General features: G+C 42.6%; 2 protein-coding genes across 2 annotated transcripts; one reads left to right on the top strand and one right to left on the bottom strand.

Moving 5' to 3' along the window:
- The first annotated feature begins 8,848 nt into the window (after positions 1-8,848).
- Positions 8,849-10,938, top strand: LOC116410464 (serine/threonine-protein kinase N2-like). The gene is made up of 3 exons (XM_031901145.1): positions 8,849-9,300; positions 9,386-9,466; positions 9,618-10,938. Exons 1-3 carry the CDS (start codon positions 9,184-9,186, stop codon positions 9,798-9,800), a joined length of 381 nt encoding a protein of 126 aa, XP_031757005.1. The 5' UTR covers positions 8,849-9,183; the 3' UTR covers positions 9,801-10,938.
- Positions 10,939-13,097: 2,159 nt separating this feature from the next.
- Positions 13,098-15,808, bottom strand: setmar (SET domain and mariner transposase fusion gene). The gene is made up of 2 exons (NM_001114263.1): positions 15,666-15,808; positions 13,098-13,980 (listed from the first exon to the last, which is right to left on the bottom strand). Exons 1-2 carry the CDS (start codon positions 15,777-15,779, stop codon positions 13,240-13,242), a joined length of 855 nt encoding a protein of 284 aa, NP_001107735.1. The 5' UTR covers positions 15,780-15,808; the 3' UTR covers positions 13,098-13,239.
- Positions 15,809-19,140: the final 3,332 nt, after the last annotated feature.

The raw sequence follows: 19,140 nt of genomic DNA, 5'->3' as shown, positions 1-19,140 counted from the left end.
CTGACTTGTTGCCCATTATGTTTTGGACTTCTGTACCAGCCCAGGGTGCACGGCAGCACAGAGCACACTGAGCATGTGTAGTGCCACTGACACTCCATAGATGGCCTAATAAGATCCACATCTTTTTTTCAAGTTTTAGCTCTCCTGTACAAAGGGCCTAATAAGACCTCTCCTCCTGAAGCAACAGCTCTTGAGCCCATACTAAATTGATTCAGATTTGGCCATAGATGTGCATAGATGGACAGCTATTTTGCACTGAGGTTTTTAATGAAAAAAGTCAGAGGTTTGGCATCTTACTTGCACCAGTGGAAGGCTGCAGCAGACCAAATGTTCAGATGAATGCATTACAATAAGATATCCTTTAGCTAACTCCGAGTATTGAACATTGAATGCCCTTCAGAGCAGGTGAGACAGGTACATCCTTTGTACTACACCTCTGCCTCGCAGGCCGGCTTACAGTGACTTACAGGTGTGATGGACACATGCCAATCTACACTGCACTTTATGTGTAATAATTCTGCCATAGAATATTTTGGAAGAACGTACAGAACATTCCATGGCAGAATTATTACATGAGACCTTAAAGTAAGAGGGATGTATGGTGCAGGTTACTGTAATTACCACTGAAATGTATTATAAAGGCGAAGGAAAGTAATTTTGGCATTTTACTGCCAATAGATTTGCCACATCAGTGCCACCTAGAACAATATATTTATTCTGCAGAATGCATTACCATACCTGAGAAATAAGCCCTAGAAACTCCCTCTCTTTGTTTAAGACAGCAGCTGCCATTTTAGCTTGGTCTGACTTCGCTTCCATGCTGTAGCTCTGTGCTCAGGGCTCATATTACAGCAGAGAGGGGAGGTGAGAGAGGAGCAAACGAAGCATGCTTGTGCTGTGCACTGACTGATTTTTCTGAGAGAAGGAAGTCTGATCATGTGTACAGAATAGAAGGAAAGAAATGTGGTGTTTCTTTTCACTTAGGCTGTATTACATAGACCTTTCTAAAAATGCTTACCGAGTTTTTACCTTTCTTTCTCTTTTAAAGGAAAACTATACCCCCAGAATGAATACCTAACCAACAGTTTATATTATATTAAGTGACCTATTAAAGAATCTCGGCAAACTGGAATATATATTTCAGTAAATATTGCCCTTTTACACCCTTTCCCATGATCCACCATTTAGTGATGGGCTGTGTGCTCCCTCAGAGATCAGCTGACAGGAAATAATGCAGCTCTGACTGTAACAGGAAGTAGTGTAGGAGCATATTTTTATAGAGACCTACATTGTTTGTGGTTTTAGTTTTCCTTTAAAACTAATCGCCACCGTCCCAATATACATTCACTGCACATTGTTAGCAGTTTTAAAGTAACTTTTTACTGTAACTGCTTATTGAGAACAGCATTTGCTTTCTTATCCGTGGTTGCGACTCTTAAAACAAAGTAGCAGGGGCCAGTCCTCCTCCAGGAATATTAATCTGCTGGCTTCTGTTACATAAATCCCCACAGGGTCAGAATCAGACGTGCAACAGACGGTCACTGTCAGCATCCTTAATGGCTTACGCACTTTCTGGGCTTATCACCCTGTGTATGGCTGCCGGTAGCCTCCCCAAACAAAAAGTCTGCCAATGGGTTCCATGTGGGCACACACACAGAGAACATTGACTTTGTGGACTGCTACAGTGGGAACCATTAATTTATAATACATATATTTTATACGGATATATAATTTGGAGCAGATAATAAAGGGGTAGCAGACAGACGAATTCCATTGCCATGCAGAAGTGAGTCCCTTGCATTTCTGTTACTCCATCCATACATAGTTGGGGCTCACTGATCAGGCTGGCTATGGCACCACTGCTTGATTGGCCAAATTGCTTCTTAGCAGACTGGTGAGCAAACATTTTTAGCCTGAAATTCTCATTTTATTACACCCTTGGCCCAAGTGACGTCTGTATCATTTCAAGGATACCAAATTCTGCCCTGCACTGCCCCCTGCTGGTATTAGTGAAGTAAGGCTGACACATGGTCTGTTATTTGGCCACATTACATTTGAGGGCATATTTATTACATGTGTAAGCCAACATCACTGGTGATGTTGCCCATACCAATCAATCAATCAAACCAATCAGCCATTGATTTTAATGGTCAACTACAAAAGATTGAGCAAGGATTTGATTGGTTGCTATGGTCAACATCACTGGTGATGTTAACTTACACACTATGATAAATATGGTCCATGCTGTTTTGGTGCTGTTTTTTGCATAAGCAAAGGGGCTCATGCAGCAATACTAGTAATTGTGGCCCTTCTAGGGCCCATACAGGGAGCACGTGTAGTGTGGCAGGGTAAGCTGTGTGCTGCACTTTGCGCCAGATTTTCAAGCCAACACAAGATGGAGGACGCAGCTCAAACAGGCACCATGTTAACTACAGGGCTAGCAGTTTTGCTCTCTAATTGACGACTAGAGCCTTAGCATGCCTATGTGCCCCCATACTTGTTCAACTGCCTTCAGGCAGCGTTGTATACAGAGTGAGGTGTAACTCTTTGCTTTCCATTCAAGGTGCTCAAAGAGTGAATCTCAAAATGTATTAGCTAGCAGTATAGTTTAGAATGTGAATAAAAAAGACTAGGAGAATAAAGAGGCTGAGTGAGGACAGGAGGAAGAATAATTAGGAACGTGGGCCTGTGATCTAAAGTTTTCTGGTGGGCCCCTGTGGTCCCAGTCCAACACTGGATGGCACACAGTGGACAATACAACGTACAATATGAAATTCCCAGTATATGTAATATATACAATTATATTGACTTATTTGTGTTCCTGCTGTTTAAAAAAGGGGGTGTTCACCTTTGAATTAACTTTTAGTATAATGTATTCTGAGACAATTTACGATTGGTCTTCATTTTTTTTTAATTATTTGTACTTTTTAAGTTATTTCATTTTCAGTTCAGCAGCTCTTCAGTTTCATCAGCTATTTGGTTGCTAGGGTCCAAGTTACTTTAGCAACCAGGAAGTGGTTTGGATGAGACTGGTATATGAATAGGGCCTGAATAGAAAATAAAGTACAAAAAGTAAGAATAACAATAAAACTGTAGCCTCACAGAGCAATAGTTTTTTGGGTGCCGGGGTCAGTAAAGAAGAAGGCAAATAATTAAAAACTACAAGTAAACAATGAAGACCAACTGAAAAGTTGCTGAGAATTGGCCATTCTATAACATACTAAAATTTATACAATACTAAAACCATATCTTTAAGGTCTATATATCGGACAAGTTGGAAAGCACTGAGCCATTTAATAGTGACTGCACTCCCCCCCCCCTGTTCTTGTGCGACACTTCCCAGCATCCCCTAATGAGAATTGAGATCTGGGGACAAAAGGGGCATCACTGCATCTGCCCGAGTCTCACTGTGTATATCGCCGTTAGTACTCTATTACCCCCTTCTCCCTGTATGATTTAGTTATATATCTCATTACACTGACCACTAATCATTTCCATCAGTACCAGCCCCAGTGAAGCTTGCAATCTAATTGCAGTCACAAAGTTGGGTACATTTCATCTGCAGGTTATGAAGTGTGGAATAAGCAATGGAAGTGGGGGGGGGGGGGGGGGCATGACCCATCATCCCACTCAGCATACGGGTGCTCATTGCATGGATCCAGCTAAAACAATGCAGTGATATAGCTGTAATTTAGTTATGAGCATCAGTTGTAGTGTTTGGGGGAGTTCATTTATAATTCACTCCTTTTTTATTGTTTTGCAGCTTCCATATTATGTGTTGTTGTGTTACAGTACTGTACTGTTTGGATTTGAAGCTTTATGTTGAGAGTTAAAGAGAGGCAGTTGGTCAATGGCTGGAAGAAAGGTAACACAGTATGGCAATGATATTGGGACAATGTAATAACAGTCACAGTTTATTCCAGGTCTAGTGTCGCAGAGCAACCAATCAGATGCTTGCTTTCAGATAATGTCACATGATGCCCTTACTGCCCAACTGCTTTCAGACAGTTGGCTGCAAAGCTAGTGATCCTTGCCTGTTGCCTGCTCTCTCTGTAAGTACATTTTCCTGCTAAATATGGAAAGAATCCTGTTATTACATTGTTAATTCCTTAATAGGGAGGCATTGCCAGCTCTTGGGCTGCATTGAATAAAAACTAAAAGCACAAGAAGTATGATTTTGCCCATATCCAGTGGGCTCACTGGCACGTGACTTTCTATTATAATTACAGCAATACTGGCACTTCTCTATACATTTTTATTAATCCCATTACTCATATTTTTACTTTATATTATATTTAGAGTAACATTAGTGCTAGTTATATCAAAGTTTCTTTAGCCATTACTGATAATGGATGGCAGGTTGGCAGTTGATGACAGTTAGGTGCCTGCAGGCTGCTCCTGTGGCCAACTGCTGGCAGACAATTAGCTGTAAAGCTACAGATCCCTGCCTGTTGCCTGCTTTCTCTCTCTGTAAGTACATTTTCCTGATAAATATGAAAAGAAAATCTGTTATTACATTTTTAATTCATTAATAGGGAGGCATTGCCAGTCCTTGGGCCAGTGTACTGAGACCGACACTAGAAATATGGTTTTGCCCGTGTTTTGATGCTTTCAATGGCACGTGACTCCCTATTGTAGTTGCAGCGATACTGACACTTCTCTATACATTATGGCAGCACTTTTGGGGCAATGTAATAAGTCACAAAGTTTGTACCAGATCTAGTATCACACGGCAGCCAATCAGATGCTTGATTTCCCATAATGCCCCTAGTGCACTAAGGTGAGTGGCCAACTGCTGGCAGACAGCGGCACAGCTACAGATCCCTGCCAGTTGCCTGCTCTCTCTCTGTAAGTATAATTTCCTGCATCATTAAGCAGTTTCCATGAGCTGTTTTAATTCCATGGTCTTTTCTTTTACAGGAGAAACGGTGATGGGTTGTTGTCACACTACTTCATCTAAATCTAAGGTAAAGGGATTTTCTTCTCTTTTTCAATATATGCATGTAAGGGAATGCCCATGCCCACCATCTTAATGCCCATAATGGCACAGGGCAAAGTGTGCACTATTGAATATGGGCATAAAACTTGCACTTATGTTATAGCATAGCTTGTGTATAGTGGCAAACACAACATTTTAGTGGGCAAAAATTAACATGGTCACTTGCACAGATTTATTTTGTACTCAGCACATTGCCCACATTTATAAATGAGCCCTTGTGTGTTTATTTAATATTCTGCCTGTCTTCAACTTTACAGAACTATTTTAAAACTGAACCTGTATTTGTGAAGATTCATGAAATAACTGATGTGTGTGAGCCTCCGGTGGAGTTCATTGCCACTGTAGAGATGCCTGACCACCCGGTGCCATTATTGGGTAAGTGTGATCATAAAGAGACTGATATGCACCTGTAATGTTTATACTATGAGTTCCTGGCTCATTCACTATTGATATTTTTGGTAAATGGGGTGAAATTATATATAACAACCAGGTTTAGCATTCACTAATCTTTCTTATTTATTGAGTAATATCTTTCATAGCTCAATACTCATCCATTTATAGGAATATTATAGTCTATTATTTCCTGATTATATATATTTTGGGGGGTGTCCTGGTTACAATAACAATCACAGGGTTTAGTGCTAATTATGCCATGTTGTTTAATTGTTATAGATTCTCCTGAAGTGATTGAGCCTCCTGATGTTGGAATGTCTCACACTGTTGGACAGGAGGAGGGTGGATTTGAGCCGGAAGAGGACACGGTGGCAAACTTCACTGCCACCTCCTTTAGTGTCCCCTCAGCTGTAAGTAGATTCCATGTATTCTTTAGAAATGATTCACATATATATATCAGTTTTTTTGATGTATAATTCCCTTTGTTCTTTAACAGTGTGAAGAAGCTCCCAATGGCTCAGAGTCAGTCACCGAGCTACTAGGTGCAGAAGGACCCTCTGATAGGTATTAGTTTGGACTATATTCTCACTATTATTAGTATTCTGCTGTTATTCTTTTTACCATTATTATTATAAAATAACTATAACTCTCTGCCTGTAACTCTTTTTCATTTCAGCACCATGCCCAGATCTCTGGAAAACTTCGATCTGGGAAAAGTATTGGGCGAAGGCACCTTTGGAAAGGTGGGTTGCTGTGTCCCTATTAGGGTTAGTAACCTGCTAAAGCATAGGCACTGACCTTACTGTCTCATTCCAGGTGTTCCTGGCAGAATACAAGGACACAAAACAACTGTGTGCCATAAAGACCCTCAAGAAAGAGAGGATTATTGTCAAGAATGATATCGAAAGGTCAGTTAAAGAGTGGTCATTACCTGCTTTCTGTTTTCTACTGATATTTTTAATTTATATATATATATATATATATATATTTGATAATGATTAACTTTTGGTGTCTTTTTGCACAACAAAATGTCAAAGAATTGTCAGTATTATTAATATTTATTGCTTAAAGTGGTAAATGGTCTATTTATGTACAAGTTCACCTGTTCAGGGTTCATGTGGTCATGTTATTTAGTTTTATACTTTCTCCCCCCAGTGTTTTCAAGGAGAAGCGAATCCTTCAGAAGGTTACCAGCGCAGAGCACCCATTCCTGGTTTCCTTATACACCACATTCCAGAGTGAGAATCACCTCTTTTTTGTAATGGAATATCTTCCTGGAGGTGATCTGTGCCATCTGCTCGAGTATCAAGGAGCATTTGAGGAATCAAAAGCCATGTAAGTGGGATGGGATTAGGAGTTAGGGTTGATCCATGTGAAATATTGGGGTGTCTGACTGGCAGAGAGTCCTGGCACACTGACAATCACATTCACATAGAGTAGCACTCACATCCTGAATCTATCAAATCACTCACTGAATTATTTTCCTCTTTATGTAGGTTTTACACTGCCTGTATAGTGCTCGGTCTGGAGGAATTACACCGGTATAACATTGTCCATAGGTAAGTGTTTTAGCTCTTACAGCACTGTACAAACCACATTTTCCAATATAAAATAGTGTTATTTATCTGAGTTTTTATAGCTAATATAGGTGTCTGCCCTCACTATGGTGACTACTATTGAACAATATTTGTTTTTCTTTAAATTCAGAGATCTGAAACTGGAAAATCTAATGGTGGATATACATGGCTATCTGAAAATCGTGGATTTTGGCCTGAGCAAAGATGGTAACATTTGTTATAATTGCAAAGCATATAAGGGAATAGTTGGGGTTTATTTGGATGATTTTTAGATATATACAGGTCCTTTTCAAAAAATTAGCATATTGTGATAAAGTTCATTATTTTCTGTAATGTACTGATAAACATTAGACTTTCATATATTTTAGATTCATTACACACAACTGAAGTAGTTCAAGCCTTTTCTTGTTTTAATATTGATGATTGTGGCATACAGCTCATGAAAACCCAAAATTCCTATCTCAAAAAATTAGCATATCATGAAAAGGTTCTCTAAACGAGCTATTAACCTAATCATCTGAATCAACAAATTAACTCTAAAAACCTGCAAAAGATTCCTGAGGCTTTTAAAAACTCCCAGCCTGGTTCATTACTCAAAACCGCAATCATGGGTAAGACTGCCGACCTGACTGCTGTCCAGAAGGCCATCATTGACACCCTCAAGCAAGAGGGTAAGACACAGAAAGACATTTCTGAACAAATAGGCTGTTCCCAGAGTGCTGTATCAAGGCACCTCAGTGGGAAGTCTGTGGGAAGGAAAAAGTGTGGCAGAAAACACTGCACAACGAGAAGAGGTGACTGGGCCCTGAGGAAGATTGTGGAGAAGGACCGATTCCTGACCTTGGGGGACCTGCAGAAGCAGTGGACTGAGTCTGGAGTAGAAACATCCAGAGCCACCGTGTACAGGCGCATGCAGGAAATGGGCTACAGGTGCTGCATTCCCCAGGTCAAGCCACTTTTGAACCAGAAACAGCGGCAGAAGCGCCTGACCTGAGCTACAGAGAAGCAGCACTGGACTGTTGCTCAGTGGTCCAAAGTATGTCATTCGGAAATCAAGGTGCCAGAGTCTGGAGGAAGACTGGGGAGAGGGAAATGCCAAAATGCCTGAAGTCCAGTGTCAAGTACCCACAGTCAGTGATGGTCTGGGGTGCCATGTCAGCTGCTGGTGTTGGTCCACTGTGTTTTATCAAGGGCAGGGTCAATGCAGCTAGCTATCAGGAGATTTTGGAGCACTTCATGCTTCCATCTGCTGAAAAGCTTTATGGAGATGAAGATTTCATTTTTCGGCACGACCTGGCACCTGCTCACAGTGCCAAAACCACTGGTAAATGGTTTACTGACCATGGTATTACTGTGCTCAATTGGCCTGCCAACTCTCCTGACCTGAACCCCATAGAGAATCTGTGGGATATTGTGAAGAGAAAGTTGAGAGACACAAGACCCAACACTCTGGATGAGCTTAAGGCCGCTATTGAAGCATCCTGGGCCTCCATAACACCTGAGCAGTGCCACAGGCTGATTGCCTCCATGCCACGCCACATTGAAGCAGTCATTTCTGCAAAAGGATTCCCGACCAAGTATTGAGTGCATAACTGAACATAATTATTTGAAGGTTGACTTTTTTTGTATTAAAAACACTTTTCTTTTATTGGGCGGATGAAATATGCTAATTTTTTGAGATAGGAATTTTGGGTTTTCATGAGCTGTATGCCACAATCATCAATATTAAAACAAGAAAAGGCTTGAACTACTTCAGTTGTGTGTAATGAATCTAAAATATATGAAAGTCTAATGTTTATCAGTACATTACAGAAAATAATGAACTTTATCACAATATGCTAATTTTTTTAAAAGGACCTGTATATCTGTGTATGTACAGTATGTATGCAAGCAGCGGAGGGAAGTCTCTTACAGATAGGGTATACAGATCATCTTACTGTGTTTTTTTGTCTTTAAGGTTTCAGATATGGTGATCGCAGTAAGACCCGGTGCGGAACAAACTGCTACATGGCCCCAGAGATTATTGATGACATGGCATACAGCAGGGCCGTTGACTGGTGTGCCCTTGGGGTTGTGTTATATGTCATGCTCATGTTCCAGGTAAGCATAATGCCTAGAAATCAGCTATCCCTGCCATTATAGTGTTAAATGGGATTTTAAAACACTTTAATGATATTAAATTAGAACACAGGTTTAATAAAGAAATAATATTTCATGTTTCAGTTCCCATTTGATGCAGAAGATGACATGGAGTTATTTGAGAGCATCAGGAACGACAGACCTGCCCTGACAGAGGAATTGTCTGAGGAAGCTCAGTGCCTAATACTAAGAGTAAGTGGATGATGATTTGGCTGTGGGACTGGGATGGGGGCCTGATGGTTCTGTCAATTTAACAATGATTTTACATTTATTGTAGTTACTGGAGAAAAATCCATGTGATCGCCTCGGATCCAGCGAGGCCGGTGCTGAAGAGGTTAAAGCCCATGAATTCTTTGAAGTAAGTTTATATTGTAATTATTGTGCATCAAGCCAGGAATACAGTAGGACCTCTAATGAGCACAACCCTTTATACCTCCTGTATCTGTCAGTGTTTGTATGTAATCTGCATGTTTCATGTGTGTAGCTATTTAATATCACCTATTTTACAGGATATTGATTGGGAAGAATTTCTTGAAAGAGAACTGATGCCTCCATTTAAACCAGATGTCAGTGGACTTACAGAGAGTACCAGGCAATCTGAATGCCAAGCCTGGGGATTAATGCCACCAGCTAAAGCCATATCACCAGAGGCACAACAGTTATTTGAAGGATTTGACTATTCAGCTGAGTGAGAGGCAGTTGCAAGGGGCAGATATATGACTGGAAAGGGCGGGTGGAGGGCCAGTCCATATACAAATTAAAAGCCACATTGACGTAAAGTTAATATCAGATGCCCCAAGTCATCAGTTTCTGAAGGAAGAGTCTAATGGTGGCGCCAAAGTGTCTGTACATCAGCCCTGAAGAGCAGAGTTCTGGACAGAGACCCTGGCATTTCAAGTACAAAGATCCAAACAGCCCCCTGTGGCATTTGCCAGAATCTACAGATTGCCACCCTGGGCCTGACCTGATTGTGAAGGAACAGACTAATGGTGGAACAACAGTATCTACAGGTGGCTCCAGAGTATCTGTATCTTAGCCCTGAAGAGCTATTAAAGTGCCACTGAGTGAGCTACAGACTATTGGAAGGGGCAAATATATGACTGGAACAGTGGGAGGCGCCACCATATATTAGGTCTGGACTGAGATTTAAAAGAGACCCTGGCTTTTCAAGTCCAAACAGCCCCCTGTGGCATTTGCCAGAAACTACAGATTGCCACTCCGGGCCTGCCCCAGATACACATGAGAAGCCTCATCGGTACAAAATGGATATCAGATTTCCCGACATCAACAGGTTGTGAAGGAACAGCCTAATGGTGGAACAACAGTCCCTGCAGGTGAGCCCACATTCTTACAGATAAAACCTTAAGTTCAGTTACTGAAACACAATAGTAGATGTACATGTTGAAAAATAATAATAATAATAATAATAAACATGTTTCCACAGCAAAAATGTTGCAGATTATGTCGCCATCTATGTCAGACAAGAAATGTCCAGTACCAAGGTAAGAAACCAACTCTTTTGTTTCACAAATATTTCAAGTCAGTCAAAGTGTATTTTCACATTGGCCCAATTTGTATCTCAGGTTAAATGGGCATTTAGATGAAATTGCTGCTGTGTTTCTGTTTTTCAGATGTGAGATGGAGTGACTGTGGTCAAAGGAAATCTCATTGAGTTCTCCCCTGCGCTCTCGTAGGAACCCGGGACAAGAAGGAGCTGCTCTCATATATTTTAACATTTTCAGAATTAATTTTCTATTAGATCAACCTGGAATATAATTAAAGGGGAACTACTGTGAAAATTGAAATGTAATATAAGCTTTATCTCATGTAAATAAGAAACTTATTGTACAGCGCTGCGGAATATGTTGGCGCTTTATAAATAATGTTAATAATAATATCTTTCTACATATAATAAATATGGTACTTCTTCTGAAATTACCAAGTTACTCTTAACTATCCCTCCAACTCCTGCACGGAGAGAGACAGATTGCTAAGAGGGGGATAGAAAAGAGGACTTTGATTTGTCAGAAACTAATAATATTTGAAACTGATTATACTTAAAAAGTTTCTTATTACAAAAAGTGGAAGCTGGTATTACATTTCATTTTCACAATAGTTCCCCTTATTGACCATTTATATGTAATTCTTGCTGTTTGTTTTCCAGGTATGGGATGGAGCAGCTGCAGGGAAAGGAAAGCTCATTTAACTCCCTACTAAGCGCTCTGAGGAACCTCGGCCAGGAAGAAGCCATTGCTGCCGAGCTCCACCAGGCGTCTCATATGCAACCCCATCCAGAAATGGAGAGAAATGACAGGATGTGCAGAAGAGCTATGTCACCTGATTAATATGAGAAGTAATCTATGGGTGATGCTGCATTTAAAAGTTATTTCAGATGTGGTGGCTGCCCTATCCTGATGGACCTGGGCAAATGTCCTTTTTGATGAAATAAGAACAATGTAATTTGTAAAAATAAAAATGATTTATTTTTGAAGACTATGCTCTTTGTATTTACTTGAAATCTCAGGTGGCATCATAAGGTGCCAACCTACCCTGCAGGGAAACAGAAAGAGATGTCAATATATTTACACTGATACAAAGGGAAGAGACCCAGTGTAAAGCTTGTACTTTACAGGAAGTGCAGGGGTAAGAGGGAGTTTTATGTTGGAGGCAACAGGACACCAGAGTGGAGGGTGAAAACAAATATATAAGCTGGTTAATTACAGGGCTGGAGCCAGGGGTAGGCAACATATGTATGTGCCTTTAAATGCAACTGGCTAGGTGGGAGCAATTCCCAGGAAAAAAAACTGTAGCATAGTTTCCATATTCCCCCACTATACCGGGTGGGCAGGTGGGTTCGGGAGCAGCCTGGTAATGGCAAACAAAGATGGGGTGGTTTAGGCAGTGACTGGTGGGGTAGAGGAGACAGTGGATGAGGGTACCTCCCCTCTTGTCCCTGCTCTGGTAAATTAGCTTTTGATGAAATTGAACTACTACAAGAATATAAGAGACAACCCCTATACAGCGAGTTACAGCTAATAAATAACTTACACCAGCCAATTTCCTTATGGAGCTCCCCATATCAGAGGACTCCTTTAGGCCACAGGAGGATACTGTCCACAAAACATAAGGGTTAAGATACAATTGTAAAAAGAAGAATAGCCATATTATCAGAAAGGGTAGAGCAGCGAGGCTGGACTCCTTGCCGTGCTGAGACAGAAAGCAGGTAAAGAGTAAGTCAGCACTCACCTGTCTCTTCATCTCTAATGAAGGCCAATCCATAATTACTCAAGAACATTTAATACTAAAGAAAACATTCTTTATGCAGTATAGATTTTAAAGCAGACAAATGCCCATTTCATCAAGACATCAACAGTAAACTGAACATCGACAAGGGTTGCCACCCTTTGCTTATGCCAAAGCCAAAAAAGAGAAGGAGGGTGTAGTGTCTAGTCCAGAGCAGTTGTAGTAGTAGTAAATAAGGACAAAGCCTGCCAACTTCCGAAGAATCTGCAGCTATTTGTCTTAAGGTAACACACCAATAACAGATAAAACCCCCAATAAACACTATTATTTATATGACTCTGTTAGGCTCACTGCATCTGTCAGTGTTAAGGAAAGTTTGTCATTAGGACATAAACTTCTAAAGAAATAATGTTTGCAGCTTTTCAGCATAAGGAAGAGGGTTGTTGGCTCCTTAGTTGTCACTGGTTGCTAAAACCTGTTATAATTCACATTAACCCATTTACTGCTGTTGAGATCATAGGGGTATTATAAACCATAGTAAAAAAAGCCCTATGATCTTAAGAGCAGTAAGGGGGTTAGTCATAAAACAAGTTCTTACAACCAGGGACAACTAAGGAGCCAGCAAGACTCTTCCTTATAGTAAAAAACTGAAATCTCTCCCTCTGACCCTCATGCTTTGAAAGTCTCCTATATTGGCCACCTTCAGCCAGTAATAGCTTACCTGAACACAATGAGTTACAAGGCAGTTTTTGGGTAGAGTACCCATTTGAGGAAACTTCATGTTAATAAGCAATTTATTCCTATGAGAATATCATGTAGGAGTGCTGAACACATGGTAATCCCTCCATCTTAGTAGGCGCCTTATAGAACTGAGGGGCAGAGTCACATTTAAAACAAAGAGCTTTCGTAGGGAAGGAAACCAGAGCAGGCCCTGGCCCCACACTGGCACTTCTTGCGTGAGCTCGGTTCCTCCGGGTCCAGAGTTTCACAGGCAGGAGTCTGATTAAAGAATTTCCCTGAATAATCATAACACAGCTCCTCTCCGGCCTGGATATCCCGGGCAGCAAACAGTGCCAGTTTTGGAACCATGGAGTGAGTACGGACTGGCATCATGAAGAGGTTTGGGTCACATGAGTGGTTTAAGAATCTGCCCACGTTGCCTATGTGGGTCGGGTCTACAAAGGTCTGCAGTATCTGCCCCCCATGTAGATGCTCACGTACTGCAATGATATAATTATTGGCACAGGGGTTCTGGGAGAGTGTTCTGCTTCGGGCCTGCTCATGTCCAAGCACCTCCCCAGCGTATTCACACACAAACCTGCCGCTTGGGATATCTTCCAGCGTACAGACCCCCCAGCCCTTCCCAGGCCTCTGGCACAGCTGCAACTGGTACTGAAGCCCCTGCTGGGTCTCTCGGTTGGGGCAGGATTCCCCACAGCTGCACATTATGTGACATTCCCGCACTGGCCTTTGCCCGCTGACAATGGTGCGCCGTACATAGTTGGTACCATGGGGTAAGCAGCTGCAGAGTTCAGCAACACAGTTGGAGCCTCGGCAATCACAGCCTTGGATGGTCACTTCGCTTGGATCTTGTTCAGCTCCCGGTCCGGCAATCAGCTCTGGGGTGTACTGGGTAAAACCAAAACAAAGTAAGAACAAATCATTCAGACCAAAGAGATATTCTCCCAGAATAGCATACTAATGGACAGGGACCTTACTCCCCTTTGGGAAGCCTTCTGGGGGTGCTCCTAGAGCAGGGAATGCAGAGAAATAGGCAAAACCTTAAAGGAGCCTGGATATTGGTGCCCAAAGGGCAGGGAGATTATAAAGGGACTGCTGCTGCTATGTGCAGGGAGGGGGCTCCCTCTGCTGAGCCTGGCCATGATTAAAGCCTGGAGCTCCAACTGCCCAACCTACCCTAATCTAGTTTAACATACCCTCAGTGTGCTGCTAAAAGCAATACCCTGTGCCCCACCTCTCACACCTCTGGTCTTGCCCATTCCCACACCTTGTGTCTCAACCCTTTCTCCTTGTAGATTGTAAGCTCTTTTGGACAGGGCTCTCTTCCCCTCTTGTATCGGTTATTGATTGCTTTATATGTTACTCTGTATGTCCAATGTATGAAACCCACTTATTGTACAGCGCTGCGGAATATGTTGGCGCTTTATAAATAAATGATAATAATAATAACCTGGTAGCTGCCATGCTGCAAGACACCCAGGGGCTGACTGGTGGGAGTGTTGGTGTGACAGGGCTGCTAAGGATACTGAGACACTTCTGCCCAGACCAAACAGCATGGGAGCTCCAGTTTCAGCTAATAGTGTAAAATCGGAAAGTAAATAAATACAATTATTTACTAAAACAGAAAGTATCTCCTGATGCTTCCCTGCTCACTTACACTATTTGTTGTTTTGCCCTTGCCAGGACCAAACAGCAGAGGGCGTTCCAACCCTATACTTTACACCCTAACATTAGCAGGGTAACTCTGCAGGTACATTGCAGCACTGCTCAGGAGGGCACCCAAGGCAGTTTCACATTATTATATATAGGGTATGTGTCTCCTTAAAGGGGAATTTCTGCAGAAGCCTTGGTATAGGGAAGGCACATCCAGATCTCTCTCACACACACGGCAGAATTACATAAGGTTATTGTTTCTTTCTGGCTAAATGAGTAACATTGCAGCCCAAATACATACGTGAGCCCATATCTGGGAAGGAAGGTATGTAGGCTGGGATGTGCGTTACCATGACAATCTCAGCTCCTGGCAACAAGCAAAGCCTCACATGTGCCCCACATCAAGCTGCCCAACAAACAACTTTCATTCTGTCTTACAGCAAAGTATGCACCAACCTGTAGGCTTGTAGGCAGCAGCTCTGCAGTTTTAACAGCTATGTGGTTGCTAGGGTCCATGTTACCTTAGCAACCAGATAGTGGTTATAATGAGAAAACCTGCAGTGTTGTCCCTAGTATAGAGAATAACAGGTACACACCTCTGCTTGGCCATGCAAGCTTCTTGTAATGGGATTGTAACACAATGGGAAGGCTATGGCACCATGCTTGATTAAGGACACTCACTATTTATTAGGCTGGCGGGGTGGCTGTTTGGGCCTCTCTGTACTTGAAACGCCCGGGACTAATTTGAATCTCAGTCCAGACATGATTACCAATCACAAAGGAGCATTACGGGAGTTGTAGTTTCGCACAGCCACCAAACAACTACATGTCCCAGAATTCTTCGCGTCTCTACTGCGTAAGTTTTGGCGCTTGGAGGCGGAAGTACAGGCTTTGCTTGTAGAGATAATCTCTTCGCTCACCTGGAAGGCAGGCAGGTTCTCCCAGGGGCCGCTCACCGGCACAGCAAGCCTCTCCGTCCCGCAGCACACATCCTCCGGAGCCATAGCAGCAGCACTGGGTCCCGTCTGTGCCATGCCGCCATCGGACCTTTCCCTGCTTATGGGCTCTGCATGTAGCTTGGCTCTGGCGCCCCCTGCTGCCTGTCACTGAGTTACACAGGAGCTGCTGAAGGAAGAGAGTGGAGATAACGGAAGATAGAGTTACAGTGAATAAATAAAATGTCCAATAACATTTTTATATAAAAGTTGAAAAAAGCACTTTGCATGGAGTTTTAATTATTTTCTTCTTGTAATACAGTTGCCCTGATATCCCTTTTATCATATTAACCTGGAGACCTGAATAAGTGCCAGGTCCACTCTTTTCTCCCTCTATTAAGACAACTTCTGCCCCTTTACATCACTGCTTACCCCCCTCTTTACATAATTTCCATGCCCCATTTGTGTCACCACTCTGCCTACTTATGGTCCCCCCCCCCTTTCCCTGTCCTGCGGCTGGAATTATTCTCAGAGAAATGTAGCAACCATACTGTGAGGCTAACCACAGGAACTCCCCATAGGGCATCTTTTCAGTGTCTGTGGCACTGCACATGCTCAGTGTGCTCTGAGCTGTGGTTGAGAAGCTAAGCTTAGGGGCCTGCAAGATTCTCAGGGTGTGAATTTGTATAATGTCTTTCCAAGGGGAAGAGTGAGCAACAGGATTGGTTTCCTGGAAAGAAGTGTTGTCTTCAGGGATACAGATGGAAATGGTATATTCATACATGGACAATGCCTGAAACTTAGTCAGAGGTGAAGAACCCTCTACGATTCTTCAGAAGGGCAAATGCGTTCTAGCAGATTGGATCAAACTCAGGGACCACAGGGAAGATCTCCTCTGGGTGTTAGATTAATTCCTCTCTTCTTTAAGGTTGTGGGAATAGCATAGCAGCCCCCTGCCCTTGGGTTGAAGTGCCTGCCATCTCTATTGGGTCTGTAATAACTATAAGGTTAGACTGTTAGGGCTGGGGTTGTTTTCTCTGGTAAAAAAGGCACTTGCAAAAGGACATGATTACTCTGTACAAGTACATTAGAGGGGATTATAGGCAGATTTTTTTTCCCATAAATAGATAGGTCAGTATGGGTCTATATGTGAGTGGATAGATAGGTCAGTATGGGTCTGTATGTGAGTGGATAGATAGGTCAGTGTGGGTCTGTATGTGAGTGGATATATAGGTCAGTATGGGTCTGTATGTGAGTGGATAGATGGGTCAGTGTGGGTCTGTATGTGAGTGGATAGATGGGTCAGTATGGGTCTGTATGTGAGTGGATAGATATGTCAGTATTGTCTTGACCTGGGTGCGGGCACACATGACAGATATTGGCTCGAAATGTGACTTGTCATGTTTTTTTTTGCCAATGTCTACAGGGTGTGCCCACACCCAGGCCGACACAATGCTGCAGACAAGGTAGGAGGCTGATGCTAGCGGAGGGGCATCAGCCTTAGGGGCATATTTTTTTATACAGGCCGAGAAACGACCCCATGTGGCATACAGGTTGAATGAGCGCTGGGGAGTTCCCTCTATTTGTTACCCCATGTGTGAGCTAAGGATTTTATGTATGGACAGGGGTTTCTATAATTTCACTTTAAAGGATAAGTAAACCTTTAAAATAAGTGAATGTAAAATTGATAGCATTGCTATTCTAAGCACTTTTGCAATTTACATTTATTAGTTATTCAGCCAAATCTTTCACAAAAGATTTTGGGGTTCAGCCAAACCCAAATATAATAGATTTGGTGCATGCCTATTGTAACTGACCAGCAGGTGGCACTGTGGTAGTAAAAGTCAATCATATTAACAGTATATATTTCCATTAATATCTTGAAATTTAAAAAAATAAATAAATAATGAGTGTAAGTTGCAAAAATGCTTATATGATCACTCTGAGGAATGTTACATACACTTATTGTAAAGGTTTACTTATCGCTTTACACCCTGAGTTGTGCAGTGCCTTAGTGCATGGGTGAGCTTCCTAAATAACAACTGGTACCAAAAACATCCAGGAGAGGGCAGCATAGGTCCATTCTGTGGGGTCTGTTGCAGTTTGTCCTAAGGGCCACATGTAGACACCTTGCACACAAGCAAAGCCATTGCCAGCTTCCCTGACTCCCAAACAGATCCACTTTGTGCCTCTCGGCGAGATGAAACAAGGGCACATTCTTAATTTAGTTAATGAAACGAACGGCGGGGAACTTGTCTCTCAGCCCAGTTAATGTTGTTCCCAGGATCTCATTAATGGGTTGACTAGTAGATCACCCAGCAGGAAGGCTGGCAGTCGTCCCCCTGCCGCGGGAAGGCCAAAAAGCATTGTCATCAAGCCCTGGGCACAGTGGGAACAGACAGTGCGAAGAAAGCACCGTTACTCTTAACCCATTAATTGCCATGAGTCAATGCGCATGGGGGAATAACAAGGGAAACATCTGCTTGTTCCCAACAGTCAGCTGAATGGCTCCAGTCGCCATGTGTAGCATCAGGACTCTCCAATAAGCAGGCCTTCAGCCATGGATCAACTACAAGTCCCATCATGCTCATTTGGCATCTGCTGTCATTTTGATGCTTTGTGTTTGTCTGCCACCGTGCTGCCCTACCCTATTACCTTTATGAGCCACAAGGCTATGTGCATTCCACACCAAGATCATATTAGAATGATGATGGCCACAGGGAGTCCTTGGGCAACCTAAGGACCACACTAAAAATGCCTTATCCAAACACTTGCACATTTAGCAGCTCTCACCGTTGGTGCCAATGGACATATTATAGCTGCAAGGGGCAATGCCATAGTCTCAGGCAACCAGCCATTGGCCAAGGATCATTCTTGTGCCCTCATATTATTATCTGTGCCAAATATATGAAGAGGCTGACTGTACCACGTCCACATGGTGCTCATAAAGGGGTCGATGCAACTTGGGCATCATTATATGTCATTATACACATCAGGGATAAGCGGCTTGCAACTCCCTGCAACCCCCCGACAGCTGAAGCTTGTTTATCAGACAGTATGGAGCTTGGCAGACCATCCCCTTCCCTGCACCCCCTCCCTGTCCCTTGCACTTCTCTGTGCGCTGCCAGTTGAGGCACGAAGAGGAAAAAAAAAAGCCAGCAGAAACATTACCATCTCTATCAGGCGGCAGCTTCAAGGGTAATTAAACGGCTCATTATTTGTTTTCATCTTAATTGCATTGCTAATGTGGCTAATAGCCTGACATCAATATTCTGTAGCTAAAAATACAGCCTGTATCTGGGAAGAGGAGTCCTCAGGTAACTGGCATTCCCCCGCATCCCGCTAATAGTTCATTCCCTACTCCCCGGCGGGAGCATTCCCATACTGTTCAACGAGATGTGTCTTTTCTACGCACCATAACTTGTTCCCTGCCCAGGATAATGCATTGGATCTCCACTAG

Source organism: Xenopus tropicalis, chromosome 4 (assembly GCF_000004195.4).
Source record: "Xenopus tropicalis strain Nigerian chromosome 4, UCB_Xtro_10.0, whole genome shotgun sequence".
In the NCBI taxonomy this organism is placed as follows: domain Eukaryota; kingdom Metazoa; phylum Chordata; class Amphibia; order Anura; family Pipidae; genus Xenopus; species Xenopus tropicalis.
The sequence above is the reverse complement of the archived record's forward strand: the minus strand, read 5'-3'. Positions and strand labels throughout refer to the sequence as shown.